The sequence below is a fragment of the Gossypium hirsutum genome, chromosome D06 (assembly GCF_007990345.1).
Source record: "Gossypium hirsutum isolate 1008001.06 chromosome D06, Gossypium_hirsutum_v2.1, whole genome shotgun sequence".
Lineage (NCBI taxonomy): Eukaryota > Viridiplantae > Streptophyta > Magnoliopsida > Malvales > Malvaceae > Gossypium > Gossypium hirsutum.
In genome coordinates, this window is record NC_053442.1 from 8,887,463 (window position 1) to 8,914,012 (window position 26,550).

General features: G+C 33.5%; 3 protein-coding genes, 1 long non-coding RNA gene and 1 other non-coding gene across 5 annotated transcripts; 4 read left to right on the forward strand and 1 right to left on the reverse strand.

The window, feature by feature from the left end:
• The first annotated feature begins 6,568 nt into the window (after positions 1-6,568).
• LOC107901297 (heme oxygenase 1, chloroplastic) lies at positions 6,569-10,082 on the forward strand. Its single transcript, XM_016827230.2, has 4 exons — positions 6,569-8,206; positions 9,085-9,308; positions 9,552-9,659; positions 9,783-10,082. Exons 1-4 carry the CDS (start codon positions 7,774-7,776, stop codon positions 9,873-9,875), a joined length of 858 nt encoding a protein of 285 aa, XP_016682719.1. The 5' UTR covers positions 6,569-7,773; the 3' UTR covers positions 9,876-10,082.
• A 1,441-nt stretch (positions 10,083-11,523) lies between these two features.
• On the forward strand, positions 11,524-13,449 carry LOC121218280 (uncharacterized). The gene is made up of 3 exons (XR_005914471.1): positions 11,524-11,603; positions 12,074-12,154; positions 13,175-13,449. It is a non-coding gene; the product is annotated as an uncharacterized lncRNA (long non-coding RNA).
• Positions 13,450-20,460: 7,011 nt separating this feature from the next.
• TRNAR-CCU (transfer RNA arginine (anticodon CCU)) lies at positions 20,461-20,533 on the forward strand. The gene has a single exon. It is a non-coding gene; the product is annotated as a tRNA-Arg (tRNA).
• Positions 20,534-21,038: 505 nt separating this feature from the next.
• LOC107901296 (protein BUNDLE SHEATH DEFECTIVE 2, chloroplastic) lies at positions 21,039-23,877 on the reverse strand. Its single transcript, XM_016827228.2, has 5 exons — positions 23,682-23,877; positions 23,495-23,592; positions 22,866-22,929; positions 21,960-22,056; positions 21,039-21,293 (listed from the first exon to the last, which is right to left on the reverse strand). The coding sequence occupies exons 1-5, from the start codon at positions 23,737-23,739 to the stop codon at positions 21,215-21,217; spliced, it is 396 nt and encodes a 131-aa protein (XP_016682717.1). The 5' UTR covers positions 23,740-23,877; the 3' UTR covers positions 21,039-21,214.
• Positions 23,878-23,977: 100 nt separating this feature from the next.
• Positions 23,978-26,441, forward strand: LOC107901295 (uncharacterized). Its single transcript, XM_016827227.2, has 8 exons — positions 23,978-24,132; positions 24,300-24,427; positions 24,630-24,702; positions 25,203-25,285; positions 25,516-25,554; positions 25,806-25,876; positions 25,950-26,063; positions 26,309-26,441. The coding sequence occupies exons 1-8, from the start codon at positions 24,084-24,086 to the stop codon at positions 26,331-26,333; spliced, it is 582 nt and encodes a 193-aa protein (XP_016682716.1). The 5' UTR covers positions 23,978-24,083; the 3' UTR covers positions 26,334-26,441.
• The last annotated feature ends 109 nt before the right edge of the window (positions 26,442-26,550 follow it).

The window sequence follows — 26,550 nt, forward strand, 5'->3', positions numbered from 1 at the left end:
GGAAGCAGTTTATAGTGAGCTCCAAGCCTTGGCACGAAATAATACCTGGACTTTGTGCTCCCTTCCAGAGAATCGGAGGGCAATAGGGTGCAAATGGTTGTTTAAGGTAAAAAGAAAGTCTGATGGCTCCATTGACAGATACAAGGCTCGGTTAGTTGCAAAAGGTTTTTCTCAACATGCTGGGTTTGATTTTCATAATACGTATAGTCCAGTGGTTCGAGCTTCCACCATCCGCACTGTTCTTTCACTTGCAATTATGCAGGGGTGGTCTCTTCGCCAAGTCGACATCAACAATGCTTTCCTCAATGGTAAGCTTACTGAAGAAATATACATGGACCAACCTCCTGGCTTTGAAGTCCCAAGTGTCTCTGGTCAGAAACTGGTGTGCAAACTAAATAAAGCACTGTATGGTTTGAGACAAGCTCCTCGTGCCTGGTTTTAGACTCTTAAGGAGTATCTCGTGACTCAACTCGATTTTCAAGCATCTAAAGCTGATTCCTCCTTGTTCATTCGTGTGTTTGATGGAAAGTGTCTTCTACTCATGGTATATGTTGATGATATTGTTCTTACTGGAAGTCATGATCAAGACATTGAAGATGTTGTGCAGCGTCTTCACAGCAAATTTGCTCTCAAGGACATGAGAGCACTCAATTTTTTTTTGGGCATTGATGTTCGACGCACTTCACAGGGGCTGATGCTCAGTCAAAAGAAATATGTTACTGAACTACTTGAGAAGACTGGAATGCTTGGAGCAGCATCCACACCAACTCCGATGGTAAGCACGCCTAAGCTAGTAGCTTCTGATGGCAGTCCTCCATTTTCTGATGTGCACTTATATAGAAGTGTTGTGGGCATGCTTCAATATGTTTGTATTACACGGCCTGACTTGTCGTTCTGCACCAATAAACTTAGCCAATACATGAGTGCACCAAGTGACACTCACTGGAGAGCAGTCAAACGGGTATTAAGATATTTAGCTGGCACCATGGACCATGGTTTGTGTCTTACAGCAGGACAACTAGAACTAGTAGGATATTCGGATGCTGACTGGGCTTCTTCCATTGAAGATCGGCGTTCCACTTCTGGATATGTGGTATATCTTGGATCAAATCCGGTGGCTTGGTGTTCAAAGAAACAGTCTGTAGTCTCTCGATCCTCTGCTGAAGCAGAATATCGCAGCTTGGCTAACTGCGTGTCTGAACTCCTATCTATTCAACAGTTGCTAAATGAAGTTGGAATGTCAATGTAAGATACCAACCATCTGGTGCGACAACTCTTCTACAGTATCTGTTGCTGAAAATCCTACTCATCATACTAAAATGAAACACGTTGAAATAGACCATCATTTTGTTCGTGAAAAAATACTTGTTGGTTGTTTACAAGTCAATTTTGTTCCCTCTGCTCAACAAATTGCAGATGTCCTTACAAAACCAATCACGCCTAAGCAATTTTCTTCCTTCAGACGTGCTCTTCGAGTGCTGCCATCGAAAGATCTTTGTAATACAAAAACAAATAAGCAAGGGGAATGTTAGAGTAGTTATCAAAGTAGTTAAGACTGTTAGTGTGGTTATCAGTTGCAGTTAGTCTGTTCTAGCAGTTTCTTTATTGTACGTATGCCTATAAATGCATGAGACTTCTACATGCATTAAATAAGCAATAATAAAAGTAAGAAAGTCTTCTTTTCTGAATATTTTTGTATAAGTCTAACAGTCTTAAGGGAAATGAATTAGTCACTTTTAACCTATTTCAACCTTCTAGATTTTTGTTTTTGTAACTGTAGATTTTACGTTTATCTTTTATGCAAAAAAGAAAGTTCCGTTGCCGGGACTTAAACCCGAGTCTCTCGGGTGAGAGCCGAGTATCCTAACCAACTAGACTACAACAGGTTTTTTTAGAAGCTTGTCTTTTTATAGCTTTGAATAATAAACATGGTGCACCAAAGCCTCACGGGTCGCAACAAAGTCTTTACGATTTTAACATATACTAGTTTTAAACTCCCGTGCAATCGATTTTATGCATTTATTTTTACAATTTTAAAATATTTTCTAATTAGATGAGAATTGGTTTAATTTATAATAAATCTCTATTAATTTTAAAAAATAATTGAGAGAACAAAATAACATTTTAAAAGTAATAAAAATATTAAATAATTAAATAAAATAATTTATCATTTGAATATGAGTCATAATTTTACGCTTTGACATACTATTTCACAACACAATAATAAACGGTATTTCTAATGCAAATATTATAAAATCAAATAATAGTAAAACTATCCAACATAAAATAGTTTAAATAATGCTAAAATATGATTTAATTATTTAGATGTTATTTTGAATGAAAATGTGTTGCTAATGTGTATATATATTTATAATGATAAATATTAGTTTTAATTCGTTTATAATTGTAACATTAATTAAGTGATAATTAATCTAAAATAATAAAATTCGAAATCTAATTAAGTGATAATAATTATTGTATGATAATGAAAATTATATTTATTTTATATTAGTAATTTATTATTAGCATAATTTTATATTTACGATTAATTAATAGAATCTTCCCTTATTTTGTTGATTTTGGAGAGAGTACGTTGTCATGAAATTTCCTTACATTCATGAGTTTTAACTTATACAAATGGCTAAGTGGAAATTAATATTAGATTTTAAGTAACTATGTGAAATGGTTAATGATAAGGGCAGTTGTGGTTAAATATTAAGAAAATGGCATAGGAGAATGGAATAAGATACACGAGATTGGATTTGAATTTTATTATTATTCTTTATGAATCATAATGTGTAATATGTACTTAAGAATTGTCATGGAATACTAATAATTTTTAAATGGGAAATGACTAATGGATCTCTATGTATACATGTGTATATGAAATTTGCTATTAAACTTTTAAAACGTACAAATGATTAATAATAAGAACAACCTTATAAATTTAGGAGTATAGTTAGAATTCGATTGGTATACCAATAAAGATTATTTACGTTCTTAAAAATATGATATTAGAATGGAGATATAGCATAGCACTTAGGTGGATATTAGGAAAGCTAACTGATTGCAAAGAAAGAAAATATGCCTAATCAGAGCTTTGCTACTTGGTTCACCAATCTAATGTGCCAAAACAGATACGTGCTCTACATTATCACTTTCTACAATGATTTTTCGAAAGCCACTAGTCCAAGCAACATGGAGACTCTCATTTATTAGCACCATCGGTGTTGATTTTAATCCAATCATCGGATGGCGGAAGCCATGTCCCTAGCTTCGGTATAGCAGTACCTCATCTCTGACTACCCTATTTTGAAGTACCTGCCCAAGCAAGACTAACAATTATAATGTTTCTGCTACATAACTTGCCTTGACTGAACACAAAGTCATTCATGCTTTTCCATATTAACCAACAAGTAATTTCAAAGAAAATACTCCAATCTTCAGCATCTTTGAATTCCATCAATATTTTCAATATTCCAAAAAATCCAACCCTCCAGATTTAAATTAAAGAACTGAGCTTTAGCTCTATTTGGCAATAAAGAGAACCAAGATGATCTTGCAAACTGACAAACTTGCATTGAATGTAAGCTACATTGCATCCGCATAACGGCCATACTACCTCATTCGACATACCTCGTCGAACTCGTTCCCCGTTAGTAAGAAGCTTGTCTTTATGAAGAAGCCACTCAAGCTGCTTAAACCATTGAGGATCCCCACTTTTCCATAGCAATAACCACATTTTTTTTTCCTATTCCCAGTTACTACTCGCAATGTGCTCATACGTAGCTGCCACTAAGAACCAGCCAGCTCGAGACCATTTCCAGACGATTCTATTTGCACTAGGATTTTCTCTTAGAGGAACAATCCTGGCAATTCTTAATAACATTTCCGGTGGCAATAAATCACAAAGCATAGACCACTTCCAGGAGCCAATTGAATCTATCATTCCCTAACCCTAGTTGCTAAATTTAACGAAGCCACGTCAATATATTCCTGGAGCAGATTTAACTTAGGAACCCAGTGATCCGTCCAAAAACTGACGAGCATTCCATCTCCAATAGACCTTCGAACCCCATCAATTACTTACATCCAAACTCTGGACAAAGATTTCCAGACAAAATAATATTTGGTAAGTAATATATATGTTTAATCTCACACGACAAAAGGTAAGTTGAGTAAATTTCATGAATTCTTACAAAGTAATTTTTCTTAATACGACGTTGTTTCTTACACATAGATTAAAGTTGATCACAAGAAACCTAACTCATCTTTTGGATCACATCACCACCTCAAGGCATTGAAGAGTATGATACTTTAGCATATATAGTAGTTAGTTTCCTAATGGCATGTATTTAGGAGCTTAACTTATGTTATATATATATTTTTATTTCATATTACTTTCAATTATTTATTTTGGAGCTATGGTCGAATGATCGTCTGGTACTGAGATGGTTGCATGGATTATGACTATTTAGCATATTTTGTTATTTGATTTGGCATGATAAGCTTGAAATTGTGGTTATTTCATGTTGGTTGAACATTAGATGTGTTTTGGTGTTTAAAATTTGGTCCTATGCTCTCAACTCTCAAAATATGGCATTTAAGCTCGAAACAACTGAAGTAAGTAGTTCAATTTAACTTTAGGAGATCAAAGTCTAAACATGCGCAAGTAAATAGGCAATTCACTACAGTTTCATGGTCTTATCTCAAGACATAGACTCAACATCTCAAGACATATAGCCTTTGTCTAGAGACATGCAGTCGTTGTCTCGAGAGAATAACCACTGCACCTACAAGGTTTGTATTTTTGGTTGTTTTGATGTATTAGAACTTCATTTTATGTATTCACTTAGTTCGAGCACCATGGAAATAATGTCATATATGTTATTAAAATGCTTTCAAAGCGCTTAAGATGCTAAAATTGACTAAAGAGAATTTTATTAAATTATAGATATTGATTAAAATGAGCATTTTTTCAGCAACAAGCAAGCAATAAAAGAAGCAAATAAGTGGGTAAAGAAAACTACACACATGGAAATCTCCTTTAATTAGCATTAAGCATCCTTTTCCTTTAATTAATTTCTTTAATTGTAAATCCCTAAAATATTAATTAATTAAATGAGGTGTGAATGACATGTAAAAATTAGTTGACATGTCATTAAATGATTGGAAAGGGATACAGATGATGTGGCGTCACTGTTTTATACAATTTTTTCTTTAATTTTAGAATGAATTTATGTTCTAAAAAATAAAACATTCTTTAAATTACAACAAATACATATTTAATCAAGATTGCAACAAATAAATTAAATGATTGTAAGAAAAAAATCATAAATTAATAATTTAAAATTTAAAAACATTATAATTAATACAATTTGAAATGGATAAGTTTAAGTAAAAAAAAATAGGTAATTTATAAAATTTCATAAAAATCTTATTTTGACCCTTCGAAATTTTTTATAATATTAACACTACCTCTATTACTCCTGGTAGCTTCAAATGGAGCTAGTCTTATATTTTACATAGGTATAGAAAAATAAGTGTTAAATTTAATTTATAAAATATACCTTATATATTATTTAAAAATAAATATAAAATATAATTAAATTATTTGATAAATATAAAATTTTAAATTATAAAAGTAAAGTGTTTAAAAGATTATATAATATTAAATGGAAGAATATAATATAATATAAAAAAATATTTGATCTTTTTATATTTAAATGATAAATAGTTCATTATCTACTTATTGGTAGGGGTTAGTAAAATTCAATTTTTTGAGTTTTGAGTCGATTTGAATTTTACAACTCGAATTATTCGAATAATTTAAATAATAAATTGATGTAAATACCCCTTGTGTCCCTGATAGTTTTAAAAATTTACAAATGGATCATTTTCAGTAAAATTCAAAATAGTTTTCAAAAAAATCAAAATATTTATAAAATATTTTTCCAAAATTTTATAAAAATAAATATAAGTTAAAAAATAAAATTTATTAAGAAATCTTAAAAATATATAAAAATGCTAAATTATAAATTTTCCAAAAAAAATCTTAAATGATAAATTTGAGGTGTTAAACAAATAAATTATCAAGTCAAGTTCATCATACTAATTTTTTTATTTTATTCTAAAAGAATTTTCAAATAGAGATGGCATTTTTTTTTTCTTTTATTTTATTCTAAAAGAATTTTTAAATACATATCATATTTATGTTCAAAAAATATATATAGTATTTATCTTCGTTAACTTGCACTTTAATTGTATCGTTAAAAAAAAACACTTCAATATGATTAGTTTAATTTTTTAATTGAGATAATGACAAAATTTACCCATTTACTTTAACAAATCTTTCAATGTGGTACTTTTAATTTCAATTTATCCAATATGATATCTCAACTTTTATTCCTTCTACCATTGCGGTACTTTCCTCTAACAATGTTAATTTCAGACTAGGATGACGTGTGCCCCAGTGAAAGAGTGCCACGTGGCATTTTACGTGAGAAAAAGTCAATCGGTCAAACAGAGGAGCTTTAAAATAAATTTCTCATTTCTTTTCTTTTTTATAGTTTATGAAAAAAAACATAAATAATACATTAAATGCAAAAAAATTCTGGAAAAATCCTATTCTCAAATTTTCATCTTATTCGATTTTCATCACCATTACCAGATCAGCTTCATGTCTCTCTTAACTCACCATCATCATCTCAAAAGATAACCATCATCCACGCCAAAATAACTTCATCTCAAAACTCAGATTTGGCTTCTTCTTCTCTCTCTCTCTCTCTCTTTTTTTTTTTGCTATTTTTGGGCTATGGTTTTATTGGTTATGGGTATAGATTATTGATGGTGGGGTTGGGTTATTGATGATGTAGATTGAGGTGCAGAAGATGGTGGTAGTGGGGGCTCAGGGAGGGAGGTGGTGTGGAAGCTTTGATGGGGAGGGTTAAAGGGCACTGAAGAAGATGGGTTTTCTAAACATTTTGTTTTACATTTTCTTAAATATTATCGGACCATTTTCATGAGTACAACTGGGATTGCAGTTAGCCGAAGGATGTTGTTGTCTTCCTTTATCAACGGTGACAAATCCTTTCTTCTCCTTGAATCGGTCTTCACAGGTGCATCCATGGTATAGCTCAGAGCAATCTTTCAACTACTTCTGTCAAGGTTTTTGTTATCCAAAAGCTATAATGGTCTCAATGGAAACTTCAACCAAATCTGCTACTTTGGTGGTTGATTGGGAGAAAAATAAAATGGAACTATTGCTCAAATGCCCCTTAGCATTTTGGTCAAAAGTCAACAAGGAATACATGTCATCACCTGATTGGACTGCATGCCACATCATGAAAGTTTGGTACCAAATTGATTAACTGTAAAATATTTTCACTCGGAGTCAATTGAATTAAATATTGACCCCTACTTCCACATCTGGTGTTTGCTCGAAATACTTGTAAGGTAATACATAATTTTTATTTAGATAAAACAATAAAGCAAGGTCCATGAATATGGCAGATTTTCATTTCTCCCGGATAGGCACAATCGAGAAGCAACCCATACCTTTGCCCATTATTTTAAGCAACCCCTGCGTTTTTTTTACTCTCTAAAACAATTTTTTTTTATGAACACTGTTTGTTTAGTTCCAAGACAAGAGTACTGGAACCGCTAATTCAAGCCTTCTAATATTAGTTCTCCTTTTTTACTTCTTCTTCTTCACAACAACCACCACCACCTAAACAATCCCATATAAAAACATAGCAAGGAATCTGCGTTTCAATGGCGTCTCTGACCCCTATTTCCCACTCCCACTCCCACTCCCTTCTTAAAAGGCCCAACGTTAGACCTCCTCCTCCTCCCAGTTTCTTTTCCAGTTTCATCCTCAAGGATTTCCCATATTCCAAAACTCTCTCCCTTAAACTTCCCAGGATGCTTACTAGGAACGTCGTTGTATCAGCCACGACGGCGGAGAAGCCCAGGAAGAGGTATCCTGGGGAAGCTAAAGGGTTTGTGGAAGAGATGAGGTTCGTGGCTATGAAATTGCATACTAAGGAGCAAGCCAAGGAAGGAGAGAAGGAAGTGAAACAACCTGAAGAGCGGCCCGTTCAGAGATGGGAGCCCAGCGTTGATGGGTACTTGAAGTTCCTTGTGGATAGCAAGTTGGTTTACGATACGCTCGAAGGAATTATTGATAAGGCTCCTTTCCCTAGCTGTGGGTACCCTTTTTCTATTTTTATTGAATCTGAATTCTGGCTCCTACATATGTTTGTTTTTGGTTTTTTGATTTCATTAGATCATAGTTGTGCATGTTGGACTGTTTTTATACTTATTGTACTTAGTTTTGTTTAGGTGAAGAGTTGATTATATGATTTGACATGGGCTGAATGACATGATCTTTTTATATGAAGATGGATTCAATGTCATGGGATTTTACTAATGCTATATTGTTGCAGTATTGTGATTGATTTTAGAATCGGGTCATGTATGAAAAGAGGACTTTAATGAGGGAAAATAAGACAAAGAAGGTAGCTTGAAGTTTTTCACGCGATGCTCCTTACATGTTGTTCACAACACCAGGGACTTGAAGTAATTAGACTCAATTCCATGAAAAATCTATAAGAATACATTAAATGTGTTTTTTCTTTTTAAATGGAATCAGTTATCACCTCCTCCATATGGGGATGACAAAATAAGAAAGCAGATTGTATGCTATTGCTATGTCAGGGTAACTGTAGTGCTTTTGAGTGCCAAGAGTTCTTTCTTTTTTCGTTTTCCTGCTTCTGTTGTCCGGTCTAATGAGGTCTGATGACGGTAGATTCGATAGCCTTTCACAGAAACACCAAAGCTCTTCACCATTAACTTAGATGATGGAACTGTAGCTTTAATTCTTGAAATGAATGTCTTTAAACGCATGATTGGTTCCAACTTTGTGTTAAATCCAAACTTTCAGATGGTCTGTAATGCACCACCCTGGTTCATAGTTTGGTCATGTCATGTATGGTTTTGTATGTGTTTCTTGTGTGTGGTATTTTATGGCTTTATGATAATGCTAGAAAAATAAAGTGATAAGCCTGATGTGGTCTGCTTCAGATGCTGAATTTAGAGACACTGGACTGGAAAGGTCTGAAAAATTGGCAAAGGATTTACAGTGGTTCAAAGAGCAAGGCTACACTATTCCAGAACCATCTTCTCCTGGTGTTACGTATGCTGAGTATCTCAAAGAATTATCTGAGAAGGATCCACAAGCATTCATATGCCATTTCTACAACATTTATTTTGCCCACTCAGCTGGCGGCCGGATGATTGGGAAGAAGGTAAGCAAGATATTAGCTTTAAGTGTCTACTGGAAAGTAAATTACTCGATCCTGATCTACATTGCGTAGAAGTAGCATGTGCTGTTTTGCTCCATCTTTCTTCGCTTCCCCATTTCTTTCATTTTAACATTTGTGTCAGCTCAGCAGTTTCTTCTTATAACATGTTAAATGCATGCACTTCCTTTGATTTATATGAAATGTCCTCAAGCACTCAAGCTCCTTTACCCCCACTGGGTGTAACAGGTAGCTGAGAAGATACTTGACAAGAAGGAGTTAGAGTTTTACAAATGGGATGGTGACCTTTCGCAACTGTTACAAAATGTGAGGGACAAGCTGAATAAAGTTGCTGAGGTAATTTTCATTGTATCTTGTAAACTCCCATTCCCATTCTGTTTTCTCGACTACTTCCTTGATGTATAAGTTAATAGCAGTGAAATATGTTTTACTAACACCTATGTTGTTTTTTCATTAAAGAGCTGGACTAGAGAAGAGAAGAACCATTGCTTGGAAGAAACTGAGAAATCATTCAAATATTCTGGGGATATCCTTCGACTGATATTGTCATAGTATGCCAATGCTGCTTTCTTCTTCTGCTTTTTCTGTTTTCGAATCTTCACTTCTTGTGTTTTCATATGGGATTCCAACTCATAATCAACAATGTGGACTGAACTTGTAAACATATTTCTGGAATTTTTTTTCTTCCTTTTTTAATACCATTAAGCTACTTGTAAAGTTTCATTTGTATTATTATGATGAATATTGATTTGGGTACAATATTGATAAACTTCAAATATTAATAGTATTATCTCATAAATTTTTTTTCTTTTCACTTTATTTATGCACCCCCCACAAATCCACAATGCAAACAATCATGATAATCGTTGAGTAGGAGTAAGTTCGGTCATAGGGTTCTTCATTTTTGAATTTTTCAAATAATTCATTGTAATTTAGTTGGTTGAAATATGTTTTACAAATTTGGAATTTAGCTCTTATATTTTTACTTTTAGAAATTTAATCTTTTTAAATTTTAAAATTCAAGTTCAATTGTCAACATTATTTTTTTTCTTATTAAATTTGTTGGTGTGAGATTGTGAAATTTAAAAAATTACTTGCTTGATAGCCATGTAACTAAAAAAATTATTTTTTAATGAATTTGAATTTAACAAAATAATTTCAGCAGTGTTAAAGGTTGGGACTGAATTTTCTGAAAAAGTAGAAAAACTAAATTTTTACAAATAAAAGTATAATGACTAGATTTCAAATTTATGAGTATATGGCTTTATGGCATATTTTACTTAATTTAGTTTGGTTTAGTTCTCGGTTTTTTAATCTTAATTTTGGGTTTTAAGTTTTTGGACTTATTTTGATAAAAATGAATTTGTTTTATGACTTTAAAATATTATTTGGTAAAATTTTGAAGTCTTTCATAGATTTTTTTAGAAAATTTATTTTTCAAGTAAATAAAAAATAATCAACAATTCTTATTTAGTATTTTTTAGGGATAATATAAATTTTCGCCCTTGAACTTGGCAACTAAGTCCACTTTGGTACATGTACTTTTTTGGTTCACTTTGATACTTGAACTTAACAACTAGATCCATTTTGGTCCCTAAACTTAGAAATCGTCAAGATTTGATGTTGTGACTAGTGTTCTTGGAACATGGCTAGATTGGTCGGTCGAATTGATTGAATCGAGAATCGACCGATATACTAGTCCAATTAAAGGGGTTGAATCGATTGAATAGGAAATTGCTTCAAACTGATAAAAATCAAAATTTGGGACAAAAATTAGCAGTTGAACATGTTGAACTGGTTTTGTAATAACCCGTTTTTGAGTCTGATTGGAACAGTGGTTTCGGGACCACTTAACCGAGTAAAAATATTTATTATATTATTTTAATAAGTTTTACTGCATGATGGAGTTTATAGTATAAAAATTTCATTAAGAAATTTTACCGTTTAAATACTTAATTTGATAAAAAGGACTTAATCGCGTAAAATGTAAAAGTAGCATGCTATAAGTTAAGAGTATTTATTTGCTGATAAGTTGAATGAGAGGTCCTTATTATGTTATTGGACCAATGATAGTGGTGCTGGTCATAAATGACCTTAAAATATGTGAATTATGCTTTTATTTCATTAAGGTTAATTTGGTAAAATAGTTATTAATAGTGAATTAAAGTTAAAAAAAAAACAAAACAGAAAGTGGCGGTCATTTTCTTTCTGCACGATTTTGAAGTTAGAAAGCCAAAGTTATGGCTTTTACATTCGGCCAAGCTTAGATTCTCAATTAGGGTATGGTTTTTATTCCGTTTTTAATAATTTACACGTTTTTGAGATCGTTGCTTTGTATTCTAGCTAGTCCGTTCCTCAATTTCTGAAAATTTTGATGATTTTGAAATATACCATTGTTGAATACTAGTATATTTTGAAGTATTATGCTAGATTATTGATGGGTATTGAAATATATACAAGTTTTATAAAGTAAATTTTGACAAAATGAGCTTTAGGGATTTAATAAAAAAATAGAAATATTATGTTAGAAATGTGAAATAAATGAAAATATGGGCTGGTTAGAAGATATATATTATTCGGCTAAGAATACGTATAAAGAAATTTCGTATATTTTGTGTATTTGTGAATTAGGAACTAAAGTGTCAAAATGTGAAAATATGAAGGCTATTTTGTAAAAATGCCAAAATATATTTATATGGATTGAATTGATTGATTTGGTGAATAAATGAGTTAAATTTGAATTTATATAGATCAAGATAAACAAATACCGGAACTTGATCGGGGGAAACAAAAGTTAGACGGGTAGACGAAAGTATTCGAGCAAATACGAGGTAAGTTCGTGTAGCTAGAATTGAATTATTAAATATTTGTAATTGTCCAAAAATGAATGTATGTAAGTTGAATGAATGATATACTTGAATTTTAAATTACCGGTATACTATTATATTACTGTTTACATGAATGCAAATGAAATGTTACAAATACTATATACGTTATATAGATTTAGCATGATAATAGGCTTTGAATATGAAATTTTGAGTATTTAAATGTATGTACTCAATAATATTAGATATATATATACACCTATGAATTGAGAAATTGAGTTACTGATTTTTTTTCATTGCTTAATTGATGAAATTGGATAATACTGAGCCCGTTTGAACTTTAGAAAATTGTTGGATACGAGTGACTTGTCACTAGGGTTACCGTTTGGTCGAGCTCCTGCATTTGTTGCGGACTCACCACAGCTCGTATGAGCTTACCGTTTCAGCTCTACGGAGCTTACCGTTTCAGCTCAATAGAGCTTACCGTTTATTCAGCTCGGAATGAGCTTACCAATCATGGCTCGAAAGAGCGAAAATGACAATGAATTGACGAATTTCTGATAAATACACTTATAGTGTATCACCCGTGTATCCCTCGATGTTCTAATAGGTTCAACGGGCATAATTACTGTTACTGATTATATGAATAAGCTATGTAATTATATGGATGAATTACCGTTGATATGTATAAGTTACGGATAAATTTCTGTTATTACCGATGAATTGCAGGTTATACGAATAGGAAAAAAAATTGATATAAATGTTATATGATTTACATGATTTAAAAGTTACATGAAATACATGATTTACATGGATTGTTGTTTAATGAATATATGAATTATAGGGACGGCATGATATATTTGCTATATGACTAACTTTTGGATGGTGATGTGAATAGACTTTGTGGACAAATGAATTGATTATAATTGTTTTAATGCTTAGATATTAAATTGGAAAAATTTAATTCTATATTATACGGCTTACTAAGCTTAGTGCTTACTTCATTCATTTTCTTATGTTCTATAGATTCGGAAGCTAGCTCAATTTTGGACAAGGTCGGAGATTGGCTATCACACTATCAAAACGATTTTTGGTACTTTTGGACCTCATGCAATTAATGTAAATATGGCATGTATAGTTAGTTTTTGGTATGAATTTTTGGGTTTGATCAAGCTATGTGATATGGCTTGAGTTGGAAATGTTTAGTTTAGAATGGAAACATTATGTGTTATGTTCATTTTGGGTGCACTTTGATAAAGGGTATTTTGGTATAGTTGAGTATATAAATGTATTGGTTGAAATTTGAAATTTGCAGGGAAGGTTCAATAGTTATAAAGGGGTTATGTTCAAATTTTCTAAAAAAAAAATGAAGTCAATTAGTAAGAATTTATAATAATTTATTGATTATATATGTTTGTTATTTATTTAAGAATTATTGTATATTATCCGAGTTATCTGGTAATGCCTTGTAACCTGATTTTGGCGACGGTTAGATGTTAGAGGTGTTACAGGTTTAATAAATTTTTTTAATTTTAATTATTTATTTAATTATTATCGGTCTTGTAATTGAACCGATTAAATCGAGAACCAATGGACTAACCGGTTCAATCATCGATCCATCTATTAGAACACTATATGTGACACTCTAAGATTGTACCACGTCATCACTTGAAAAAAAGTATTTTTTTTTATTTTCAAGTGATCATGTGGCACAATCTCAGAGTTTCACATTATCAAACTTTTATATTTTTCAAGTTCAGAGACCAAAATGAATCTAGTTGCCAAGTTTAAGTACCAAAGTGGACTTAATTGTCAAGTTCAGTGGCCAAAAACTATAGCATCCCTATTTTTTTAAAATTACATTAATCATGTTATAATACAAATATAGAAAGTGGTTTGTGATGACGGTTCACAACGTTAGAGGTGTGAGAGTCTTTATTCTTAGAGAGATAAAGAGAAGATGAAAGAGGATTTTTGTTAAGTAAAGTTAAGCGTGTTGTCTTCCCTCCCCTACTCCCCTATTGTTGGGAAGGTATTTATAAGAAAATGAAGGTTGGTTGTGAGGCTTATCTGTTAAGCCTAAGTTTTGAGGTAAAGTGACGAGTATCAACCTAAGGTGCATTCAGACTTGACTTGAAGAGACTAAATGAGAGGATTGCTGGATATGAAGGATGTCTTTGGGGGTAGTCCCAATATATTTCTTTTAGATCATATAGGTCTCGAAGATGTGACATTTGGGCGAGGATGTGATGTCCGAGTTCAGAGGAAAGGGTGAAGTTTGCCAAGCTTAGGCTCCAAGAGCAAAGAAAGTTTCCAATGGCAAGGTTTGCCAAGTTTAGGTTCCATAGGCGAAGCTCATTGATCTTTGATGCGATCCGGCTCGGGTTAATCGAGTCGTTTCAAAAGTTTGCCCGATCGTCGACGAGGAGAAGTTCTAGCAAACTTTGTGAAACGACTCGATTAACCCGAGCCGAATCGTATAATTTAGTATCAGAGCTACTAAAACGAGGAGCACCGACGTACGTATCAAGCTCGGAGTAGGTTCGTAACGTGAAAAAAAATCAAAAAAAAATTCAAGTTGTAATTTTTTTCTTTCTTTGTATTTCATCTATTGTAATTGAAAAAAAATTACAAAAAAAAAGAGTACGAAGTAAAAAAAAATTTCGAAGTATAAAAAAAAAGAAGTGTAAAGTCTTGTGAGCTTTATTTTGTTATTATTTTTTTGTTACTTCCGAATATCCATTCATTCTACCATTTCTTCTACCCCCAAAAACGCCGCACATAATTTGATTTTTATTTTCCTTGTTTCAGCCTACCCTATACACCCTAACGTTATCCTTTGCACCCATTTGAAGCCGACCCTCTAAGCCGCAATAAGTCTTCTTGAAACAAAATACGAATTCACGAGAGTGAGACGAGCAGAAAAAGGCACGAGTGGTGAGTACATTAGAGCGAGCAAAAGCCATTAAACGAGCGTAAACACGAGTAGAGTGCTATCTAATTTTCTTTGCGAGGTTTTGTGGTGAGATATTTACTTTCTATTTTATTTTAATCACTTTTTCTTTTTAGCAAAAAAAAATTATTATGTCTCAAAAAGAATTTTTCGAATCAGAATTCCAATATTTGATGCAAGAGATGCGTAGAATGGTGAAATCAAAATTTGATAAATTGCATGAACGATTGGATCGTGTGGAGGAAAGAGCCCGATGGAAGCCAAATTCACCGGGTCAAGAGATGGAGACAAGATCATCACGAAAGCATACATTTAATGATTATTCGAGAAGAGATTTATATCATGATTCCTATTTAACGAGGAATCCAAGACGATGCAAAGCAAGTTTCGAGTATGAAGTTTTTCAAGGTGACGAACAAGAAATCACAAGTCAGACTTTGTATGCACCAAGGTACTCGTCCACGAAGGATCAACCACGAAGAGATGAACGAGTTTCTTATGCATCAAGATATATGCCCAATGAGGGTTATTCACAAAGAGATGATCGTGACTTGCATGAAGATTCTATCACTTCTTTCCAACGAGAAGCTTGTTGTTATGATTCTTATAAGTTATCATCTTCTTGTAATGAAAGAACGAGACAAAAAAGAAAATAAAAGAAGAGAAAGACAAGAAATATTGATGCGAGAAAATGAGCGTATATGGAATGAAATCGAGAGACGAAAAAAAGAAATGAAAGAAAAAGAACAAGAAATCGAAAAAGAGAGTGAGATTGAAGAAAGACATGAGAATGTAAAAGAAACGAGTTTCATGGAAAATGAGAGAGGGTTTGAAAAAGAGTTTGAAAAAGAGATGAGTGAAAAAGGAGAAAGTAATCGAGCAAAAGTGAGGAATGTCCTAACTAACCCATTTGCAAGTTTGCCGCGTAAATTTTCTTCTTTCCAGGTTTCCAAGGAATCAATTGACAAGTTTAAACTACAATATTTTCCTGATGAGAAGCAATTCAAGTTGATCGAGAAAGGTAAGATCATAGACGACCCTAGTCCACTAGCACTTAAAGGTAAGCAAGGTGAGGATTCTATGACGTTTAAGTCTCCACCATCCCACTTCAATGTTTGTGATAATATAGTTGATATGGTTAACTGCCATTCTTTGTTTAATGTTGACGCGCCTCTTTTAAAAGATGGCAAGACGAGTTTCCCTAATGAAAATTATCGCATTGACAAGTGTATTTGTGAAGTAAGTATAAATCAGTACAAACAACTTTCGAACTTGAGTGTTAAAAAGTTGCCATGTAAAATTCCTAGTTCGATTGTTTGTGATGGTGGTGAGACGTTTCTGCTTTGTTGTGTAAATTCTGCATGTTTGTGTAAGTTTGATCGAGTGAAATTTGAGATATATGGCTATTCGAATGTTAATATGTTCACATTTTCTTTATTTAATGCATTTGGTAAAAGGTTTTCGTGTAAGACAATTAATCTATTTGATTGTGTTATTCCTGGGACATTTTTAAATTCTTGTGTGATATATTCATGTCTCTACATGTTAGTTCAAAAGAGAATCAAGAAGTCTGATTGTTTGAATTCATTCTTGCCTACATCCTCTTTATTTGGCATGTGTAATATCTTGGTGAAAGTGAAGTTTTTGTTGCATTACGGAATGACTGATCAAAATCATGTTTTTAAACCCGGAGCATGTATTCCTAAGTTGACGTCAAGCGAAGGTGAGTGTCAGATTTGTATTTTGAATCAATGTGTTGACCCCTTCTATTTGCTCCGAGTTTTATCTTTATTCTGTTTGAGAACAAAGCATGTGAATATCATTGGCTTGCAAAGTCAAAATTCGATTTATGATTCTGGAAATTGCTCCATGTTGTGGTTTAAAAGGTTTGAACATGTTTTGCATGAAAATGACTTAAGAATGCATCGTTTCCTTTCTATGATGCCTATCTTGAAATTGTTACATCAAATTGAAATGGCAAGAGAATATTTTGTCTTTGACCCCGGTGCACATCATTCTATATCATTGTCTAAGGGAAACGAACCAAGGAAAGTTGATTTCCAAAAGCATAGCTATCGAATGTCTTGTAATTTAGGTTTGTTTCCATTGAAGAAAAAGGTAAGACCGATTTCTATTTTTGATCCCGGTATTGGTTTATTTGTTCAAATTGTGAATAAAATCTTAGAAAGTTTCTTTGTGTTTAACCTTCATCGTGTCACTCATTTGCTTAATTCTTTTGTAGGTGACGATGTGAGGTGGTACCCTCCTAAAGAGGGAGGGCTTGAAAATAACCCGATTTCTTCTCGAACCATTGGTGGTTCTCAGAGTTTTGGAAACGAATCTATTCGGATCAAGAACAAATGGGCTTGTCAATTTGAAAAATTTTTCTCGAGCAAGTGGCCCGATTTGAGGACAAATCGTCTTCAAGAGGGAGGGAATGATGCGAACCTGGTTGCATCATGTTTTAACACAACTCGACATCATCAAGAGTGGCCTAAACTCTAGGTGCCCAAGTGCAAAATGAAACTCGATCCAGCTCAATCAAGTTCAATTCAGCTCAATTTTAGCTCAATGAGCTCGTTCTTAACTCAATGAGCTCATTTTTAGCTTACTTTAGTTTGTGTTTATTTTGCTGGAATAAATAAATAAATTGCTGCTAGTTAAATTAGTTAATTAGTTTAAGTTAATAAATTTGTAAAATCTGGACATATTAATTTTTTATGTTAAATGTGTTTTATTTGTTTTTTAATGCATGTTTTAATTTGTCTAAGTCTATTGCATGTTTTTAATGTGTCTTAGTCAATGCCGAATTTAATGTCTTGTTAAGATCATATTAAATTTGTCATAAGTTAATTATTATGTTAAATTAGTGTGTCTAAATTATATTAATGCATGTTCAGCTAAATTTTGTGTCATTTAATGTTGTTCATGTGTATATGTAGGTGAGCTGAATGTGAAGATGTGTTTAATGCAAGGTTCATGAACGGCTTGGTGCAACATATGGGAGTGTGCATGCACAATTGAGGTTCAATGGAAGGCATTTAAGGGAGCACAAGTACTTGGGACGTTCATGCAAGAGGGGGCTGCTGAATGTTCATGCATTTGCACATTCATGGATCGAATTTATGGAAGAACATACCTTGGGACGTTTCAGGCATGTTCCATGTATTTTCAAGATGGCCAATCAAGTTTTCAAGGCACTTTAAAGCTCCATTCAGCCAAGGGAGATGTTGGAACAATAAGGGGCTGCACATCCATGGAATTAAGCTCTCTTCAAGATTAAGAATGCATGAATGCATCTAGCGAAGCAACATGATGTTTCGGTCAATCCATGAATCATCTCCAAGCATGAACCGAATTTTTAATACTTCATTCATGCTCATTCAGCCGAATTTAGCTACAGCAAATTAATGATTTCTTTCTAGAATTTTCAAGCATATTCATGGTTGAATTCTTAGCCATTAAGTTGCCCATTCGGCTAGCCTTGCCTGGTTCTATAAATAGTGATTAATTTCATTGTAAAAGAACTTTTTGCCAGATTATTGAATGAACTTTGTTCAAAGAGTGAGTTTTCTACTCTCTAAATTCGTATGAGTTTCGATTTGACTTATCTAGCGAGCTAGTGGCGTCTATCGTTCTCTTTTTGAACTTATCACCTGTTTTTGGTGTGGCGTTCAACCCTTCTACAATTTCGCAAATCCACCTTAACCAAATAGAAACTGGGGTGACACTCTTTAGTGTTGAATCGTTTCTAGAGTTAAGTCTATTTTTCCATTCCCACAAATTATCCCAAATTAACTATCCTTTGATTCCTTTATTGAATCGAACCTACATCTTTCTAAACCTTCTATCATTACAAAATTCACTTTGTAAGCTTCCGCAAAATTTTAAAACAATTTTACACATTTTTGGCTGCTAGAACTTCTCCTCGTCGACGATCAAGCAAACTTTGTGAAACGACTCGATTAACCCGAGCCGGATCGCATCAATCTTGGACTCCAAAGATATAATGATATGAAGGTTATATCGACGAAGAGATATGAGAGTTATGTCCCCATAGGTTAAGTTAGATGGATTTGTGCCTTTTTGTTAGTAGGCCTCTCATATAGAATATGAGGGTATAGCAATTATCCTCCCACAGCCAAAAGGTAAATTATAAAGTAACTTAACTTGAAACATTTGTGTTTCCAATGAAAATGCTCGTTTGAAGTGATTGTTGTTTGGAAGCATCATTATTACTTCTCTAATTGTCATACTTGTTATCTTGATCTTATTGATCTCATTTAGACGCATGGTAATCTACAATTTGTGTTTGGGCAAGGTGTTATTTCTTTTACCGTCGTTACTTTTGGGCTGATTGATTCATTTTCCTTTTATGTCCCTATAAATAAAGAATTGATCTTGAAGTAGACATCTTAATTTTTTTCCTTTTTATTTACTTCTTTTACATTCTTGTGGTTTTTTTTTGTGCTAATTTTCTATGTCCATTCTTTCTCCCCCATATAGAAGACAATTCATTGATTAAGGATGTTACGGTGGAAGGTGAGGAATTATAAAGTACAATAATGATGAATGCGATTGTGTTTATGTTGCGACTACAATGCTTTTCAGCTGTCCCATTATAAGTATGAGTTTGCAGGTCCATCGGGTGTCAATCGTATAAGTACGGTGAAGATGGAAGAGGCATTTTCTTTCTCCTACATCTATTTAAGGTATGTTTTCATTTTCCCTTTTATCCCTAGTTCATAAGGATTCTGGAGGTTTACAACGTCACCCCAAGGCAACTATCAAGGACATCCTGGTGTTCCATGGTGGTGTATTTTTTGAATTGTATGAAGAGATTAGAGGATCCTTCTATGTCTAGCTTTAGGAATCTAATTATTTTGGCCTTCAATGACTCTTGGCATAGGGGAGTTTTTTCCACGAAATGAGAAGTCCAAGTTTACCAATTTCCTAGAGATACTATTTTTTTTTCCTCACAAATATATCATGATAAGGAATAAATTTTGGGCCTTTCCTTTCTCCTTGTGATGAACCATTCTTGCTTTGTTAGGCTTGTTAGCTAAGGCAAAATGGTATGAAGGTTGTGTCTCCATAGATTAGGTCAAGATGAGTTAAACCTATATGCTTTTCATATAGAATACAAGTGAGAAAATATAGAAAATAATTATAAATTAAATAAAATTCAAATTCAAATTGGTTTGGATAATTGTGAATTTTTAACTTGTATTTAAATTTTTTTTTAAATATCATAGTTTACATCGGTTTTCGGTTTCACAATATTTTTCTTGGTCTTGCTGACTAGGCAAGAATTATAATTTTATCAATATTATAGTTAAAAATTAATTAATGTCCAAGTGCGCCTGTAGCTCAGTGGATAGAGCGTCTGTTTCCTAAGCAGAAGGTCATAGGTTCGACCCCTATCTGGCGCGGTCTAGTTTGTTTATTGCTTTTTGGGTAGATATTTTTTTTGGTGCATTCGGCTTTTCCCATCCATCATGGGTCCACGTGTACCATTTTGTGCTGCCAATTTTATGTGGATATAGCCGCTGGCTGGCTCCATCAGTGTGAAAAAGTAAAACTTGGTCTCTGTTTCTATGAGCGTAGTTGAGCTGAGTTTGAAGCCTCACAAATCAGAGTATTACATGTGGATGCCACCTCACCCATTTCACTACCACAAATTCAGTATCGATTTCAGAGATTATCACTTTGGAATACTTCACCACACATGCATGCATGAGCAACTTCAATGAATTTGAACTTTAATATTATGATGATGGTCTTGGGATAGAAAAAGGGATTATCCCCATACTAAAGACATTTGAATTCCATATCCTTTGAACGGTTGCATGTACCAACTAGCTACGCCTAAAGTTTATTTATTTATTTTACCGATTTAGTGACTTTAAACAAAAGAATTGCTGTGAGCTTGGCCTGTAAAGAACAAAAAAAAGGTTCTCCCCCTTTTTTTGGCTAAGTCTATAACAAACTTGTGCATGCCAAAAACACAACATGAGTGAAGCAAATGTACTGTTAATCCAAGAAACAGGACGAGATTACAAAAGCTTGTTATGGTAAATCTCCTTTGGTGAGACAAAATTGTAGCTTTTATATCAGTCATCCAAGGTGCTCATAAATCCACCAGTAAAGCCAGCTCCATTACAATTCCCACATAAAATCTCCCTTTTCCCCCTGCAACAAAAACACATTAATTCTATCAAATGCCAATTGCTAATACTTCTCCATTTTTCATCCATGGGATTAGAATGCTACTGATTCACTGAAATAAAATCACTTCCAAGAATTTTGATGCTAATCCATGGTTGCAGGAAGATTAAAGCATGAGTGCATCACCATTGCCTATATCCTTGAATGACTTTAGTACTTTCTTTGGAACCAAGAATGTGCCAGTTTCGACAACTGGAAATGACAGATTCAACAGCCCATAAGTCCTAATACTAGGTATCAATTATCAATTACTTTGTTTTGCCAATAGAAAAGGTAAAGTACTAAAGTCATTCTCTTAGAGATCTAAAGAATCTACCAGTGAAAGAAAAAAGACATTTCAAGAATCTGGTCTGCGCTAAACACAAATTTCAGATAAGAGTACTATGAATTGTGCTCGGTTGAATTGTTCATGGATAAAAATTCTATTTTCTTTTAGAACAGAAATTCAACATCAGTATTCTATCTTGTTCTCAATACCAATTCAAAAAGGAAATTGAATTTCCAATCCTTGATGAATGCAGACAACAGAATAAAAAACAAACTTTGAATGTGATCATATCCGGAAATGACACAGATGATATTACTGCTCGTTATCATTATCAGGGTAGGTAAGGGAAAAGAAAACAGTACCTGCAAAGCCAACACAGCCCACCAGCTTTAAATTGTCCATTGAAGTGATCAACTGAATTAACCCCAGTTCCTTTGCATTGAGAACATTGTTTTGCACCTGGTAGTTGCATATAGAAACTAGTTATTATTTGTCTGTTGGTCGTTTTAGAATAATAGAACTCAGACAATGAACTCTTGAGTTGAACATTGAAAAACTTTAAGAGCCTAAATGTTGACTTGAACATTCGTTAATAAAGGAAGTTGTCTGGAATAATTATCCAAAAAGTTAAAAGAAGTTCGAGAAGACAAAGTATTCACACCTGATAAACATAGGCTCATAATGTGGAAGAATATAAGTTAATCAATAGGAAGAATTTTTTTTTTTTTTAAGTTGGGTCAAGTGGAAGAGTGAATTGAGAGAGAAACACTTCTTCCACACTTGAGAAGAAATGAAATTGTTGTTCATTCTGTCCCTTCCATCAAAAGGAAACCATACAGCTCTGCAGCCCCATGTAATGAATCATTATGAACCATGCAACACCCAAGTATATCTATGTTTAACCAATCTAAGATCCTTACATGGCATCGAATGAATACAAGCACCATAGGCTACATATAAAAAGACATGCTGGATGCTTTGATCTGCTTACTCTTCATATATATATTATATAAAGAAATTAGAATCGTTACTAATCACTCTTATAATCGGGAGTTCCAACCATCCTTCTAGATTGATGTTTAAGATGCCAAATTGCCATACACAATATTAACAGCACAGCCTTAAATTCTAACAGTTTAGTCGGTATCAGTAGATATCAAGAGAACAATGATAATCAACAAAATCTATAGTTATATGAAACAAGAGACCTAATTTCAGGAAAAAAAAAAGATCAGACAAAAAATGTAATTACCCAAAATTTTCATTACCATTTCCTTCGCAATCAGCACAAACAATGCTAGTTGGTTTAGTACTTTGATTCTTTTCAGCAGCCTGTTAAACAAAAAGCTATGTGAACTTAAAAAGCAGAAAATTGCAGAAGGATAAGAAGAAATTAAGAACAGAGATCCTAACCATACTGAATATCCAGCTTAATAGGTGAATCAATTCCATGTTCATAATCCCATAGCTGAATAGGTGAATAATGATATGTATTCACAATCTAGACCAGGTACAATAAAGTTGAATGTTGCATTGTTTTTCCTAGTTCTCTATGTTATCATTCTTCTCTATTATACCTAAAATCCTTAGCCATTTCCAGAAATCATTCTATCTTAGATAACAAAAACCAAGAATTCATGTTTTCAGTCTAGACTGCAATTTCCTTACTTTTACCATGTTTTCCCCCACAGAATAAATATTAAATCCTATCCGAAATCCAACTTAAAAAGCCATTAGCATCTGAATCATCCCTTCACAGTTCCCACCTTGCAAATTTACGAAAGGGATTGAACCCACTGCAAGAATTCCACAACTTCACTAAAAATAAATGCAAAACTAGGACAGCTTATCAAATGGAAAGTAAAGTAAAAACCAAAAAAAAAAAAAACCCTCTTACCTTAGCCTCTAAAGAACACATTCTGGCACTCCTGGAGCTCTTAAACACTTCATTTATCACAAGAACCTTCCTCGGAAAAGAATTATCAATAATTATCCCTAAAACCAATGAAAGAAAAGAGATTAACTCAAAAAAATTGGTCACCTAAGATTAAACCAATATCACTAAAACATCCACATTAGAGTACCCGGCTTATTGCAAGTGTTGAAGGAACAAACAGAAGTGAAAGATAGAGAGTTTGCCATTATAAAAAGAGTTTTCGATTAGTTTATTTTCACTTTTGTGAAGCCCTTCGTGTTAAAATGCTTTGAACGGGTGGATATTTCAATTGTTCTACTAGATAGGGCTAAATGGAAGCAAAGACATTTGGTTTCAGTGAATTACCCAAACGCCCTTGACACAGCAGTTTAAAAACCATTACATTATGTCAATTGCTAATCGGCAATAAGGGGCAATGGGGTCAATTTAGTCTACAAAACAAGCGAACCATCAGTTAAATTTTATTTTTCTTCCTTTTTCTTGTCGAAAACCCAGACAAACAAAAAAAATTTCTTTGGGCAAATACAGTGAGCAGAGCACAAAGCAGAAAATGGCTAGTAGATTCCTGTTGACTGCTGCTCCATTTCTACCTTCCCAAAGTAAGCCCTTTCTGAATCCAAGTATAGAATTCTATAGTTTATACATAAAAGAAATTTGTGGGAAAAAAAATTGTGCCTGTGGGTAGTGAAATGTGGAGCGTATATTTTTCTTTTCATTGAGGAGAGATAAAATTGTAAAGAATTAATTACATGCTTATTTCAAACAGGAAATGAAATGAATGGTCTTTTGGGACAAATGAGGAGCTCATTCCATGGCAAAGTAGGATATAAGCAAAGTTTTTTAAGAAGAGAATCCAATAGTCCTCGTGGAGGCAGACTTGTTGTTGCATCAGTGGTTTGTCTTGTTGAATGAACTTTGATATATATATTTTTTGCTTGTTTCTTTAACATTTATTTCCCACCTTGAATGTTTAAATTCTTAAATATCCAGGTTGGTGGCAGGAAGTATGAATTGTGATTGAACTGATTTTGGGTTATACTTGGGGTTTAATTAGTTGTAATTCATGGTTTTAGATAGCTACTTTGATGCTTGGCAGCTAGGAAGGAAGGTCCAAAAGAAAGAAACTGTGGTTCCTGACCCAGATTATCGCATACCCTTTGTCCTACTTGGTGGGTTCTCTGCATTTTCCATACTCAGACACAACCTTTTTTTTTTCTTTTGGTATCTTGGATGGTCTCGAATGATATTCATATGAACCTAACTTGTTTATGCAAGTTTGCCTGTTTTGTTTGTAGATGAATATACTCTATCAACACTAGGGCCATAATAGTTCTTCAATAATTAGTTGTTTATTTTCTGGAGATTGGGACCTTTCTAACTATATATGATCCAAACTGCATTTTGGTATGTGAGCAAGGTTGCATTTTCAGTTGCGTATGGGTTTTGCGCTAGATTGCGAGCAATTGTTTATCGCTGCCTACGTCGATGTTTGCTTCTTTAGAACGTGCATGCTGAGTGTATTATGCTATTATAGACTATCCATATAACAGTCTTTTGATTGATCTTGATCTTTATAAAATTGAATGGATAGGCATTGTCTGCGGTTATCATGCAATTGTCTTCCCATCTTTCTAAATTATGTTCCCCAAAAATTTGTTTATTTAAACAGGTCTAGCCGGTGGATTGGTTTATACTGACAACCTATTACCAGCTGCACCTGTTGGTTTACTTGGGTTGCTCCTGTTGTTCCAGGTATCAATCCCAGGAAATAGATTATATCATTGAGAAGAATCCAAATTGCCACCATCTGAAGAGCTTTGATCCCTTTATTATATACAAAGCAGTTTTCAAGATACCATTCTGATGAGATCCACAAATATCCAATTTATAGATTCACTTTATTTTAGATTCTATTTCTATAATGCAGTTTGTTTTATAATTCAATATTTTAGCTCAAAGCAGCTGACAGTTTGTTCTTCCAGACTACCAGAGTGAGATTTGTCTTTGACGACGAGGCTCTGGTTAGTCCATTCCTGTCTCAACTTTGCTATTTCTTAAAGCAAGGTGTTTGCATGATCTTTCATGGCTAACAATTATGTGCAGAAACATTATTTTGAGTCAGTTTGCATGAGGATGTTTGTAAAGTTCATTTCTGAACTTAAACAGCATTGTAGATATCAAATTTTGGAATATTACAACTTTCTTCATCTTTGAGGATATGGCTAGAATTCTTCACGTGCGCATACATGACTGACAACGTTTGTGGTTTTAGGAGGTAAAAGTAGGAGAGCAGCTTGAGGATTCAGGTGAAAATGTCTTCGTGGGCGGAAAGAACCGTTGGAAGTAAGTAATCTTTCGAACTTCTATCCAAAATTTGAAAGAGTAAGCAGCCACTTACTGATCTATTTTACCATAGGTACTCAACATTTGTGAATTGGGAACTTTGGTGGCCAAGTTTCCCAATTCTGGTGTATTTAAGGAGACACAGACAAAACCTGAAGGACAAGTTCACTTTTTCCCAGTCATTTTTGTAAGTAAAATTTTAGATTGTTTTCTATCTTTTTGCTTGTTACTCCATGGTTGTCTAGTCCCCTCCTAGATTGCTACTGTATTTGGTTCTGACAAAAAAACACAAAAGGTAAAGGATATCGGACAGTTAATCGAATCTTATAGCTGTTTATTTCTACTTGATTCATGAAACTTCAGGCACAAAATACCCAAGCGTTTAGTGAAATACTTGATTTTGATCCTTCTGTTAATTTCTGTTGCAAATAGAACGGAAAGCAACTCTATGATGTAATGGTAGAAAGAGCTGGTCCTTAAAAAACTAGCGGCCCAAAATAATCCTGAAGACTTGGAGTTACATGATGGGGAGATATTCAGATATCAAACTTCAAGAGCAGAAGGTATGACATTTTCCCAAGTCCAACAAGCAAATTTTGTAATGATCTTTACACGTATGTCTTTAACTCTTGCTATACAGGTTAAAACTAGCCATACCCATCATTTGAAGCATC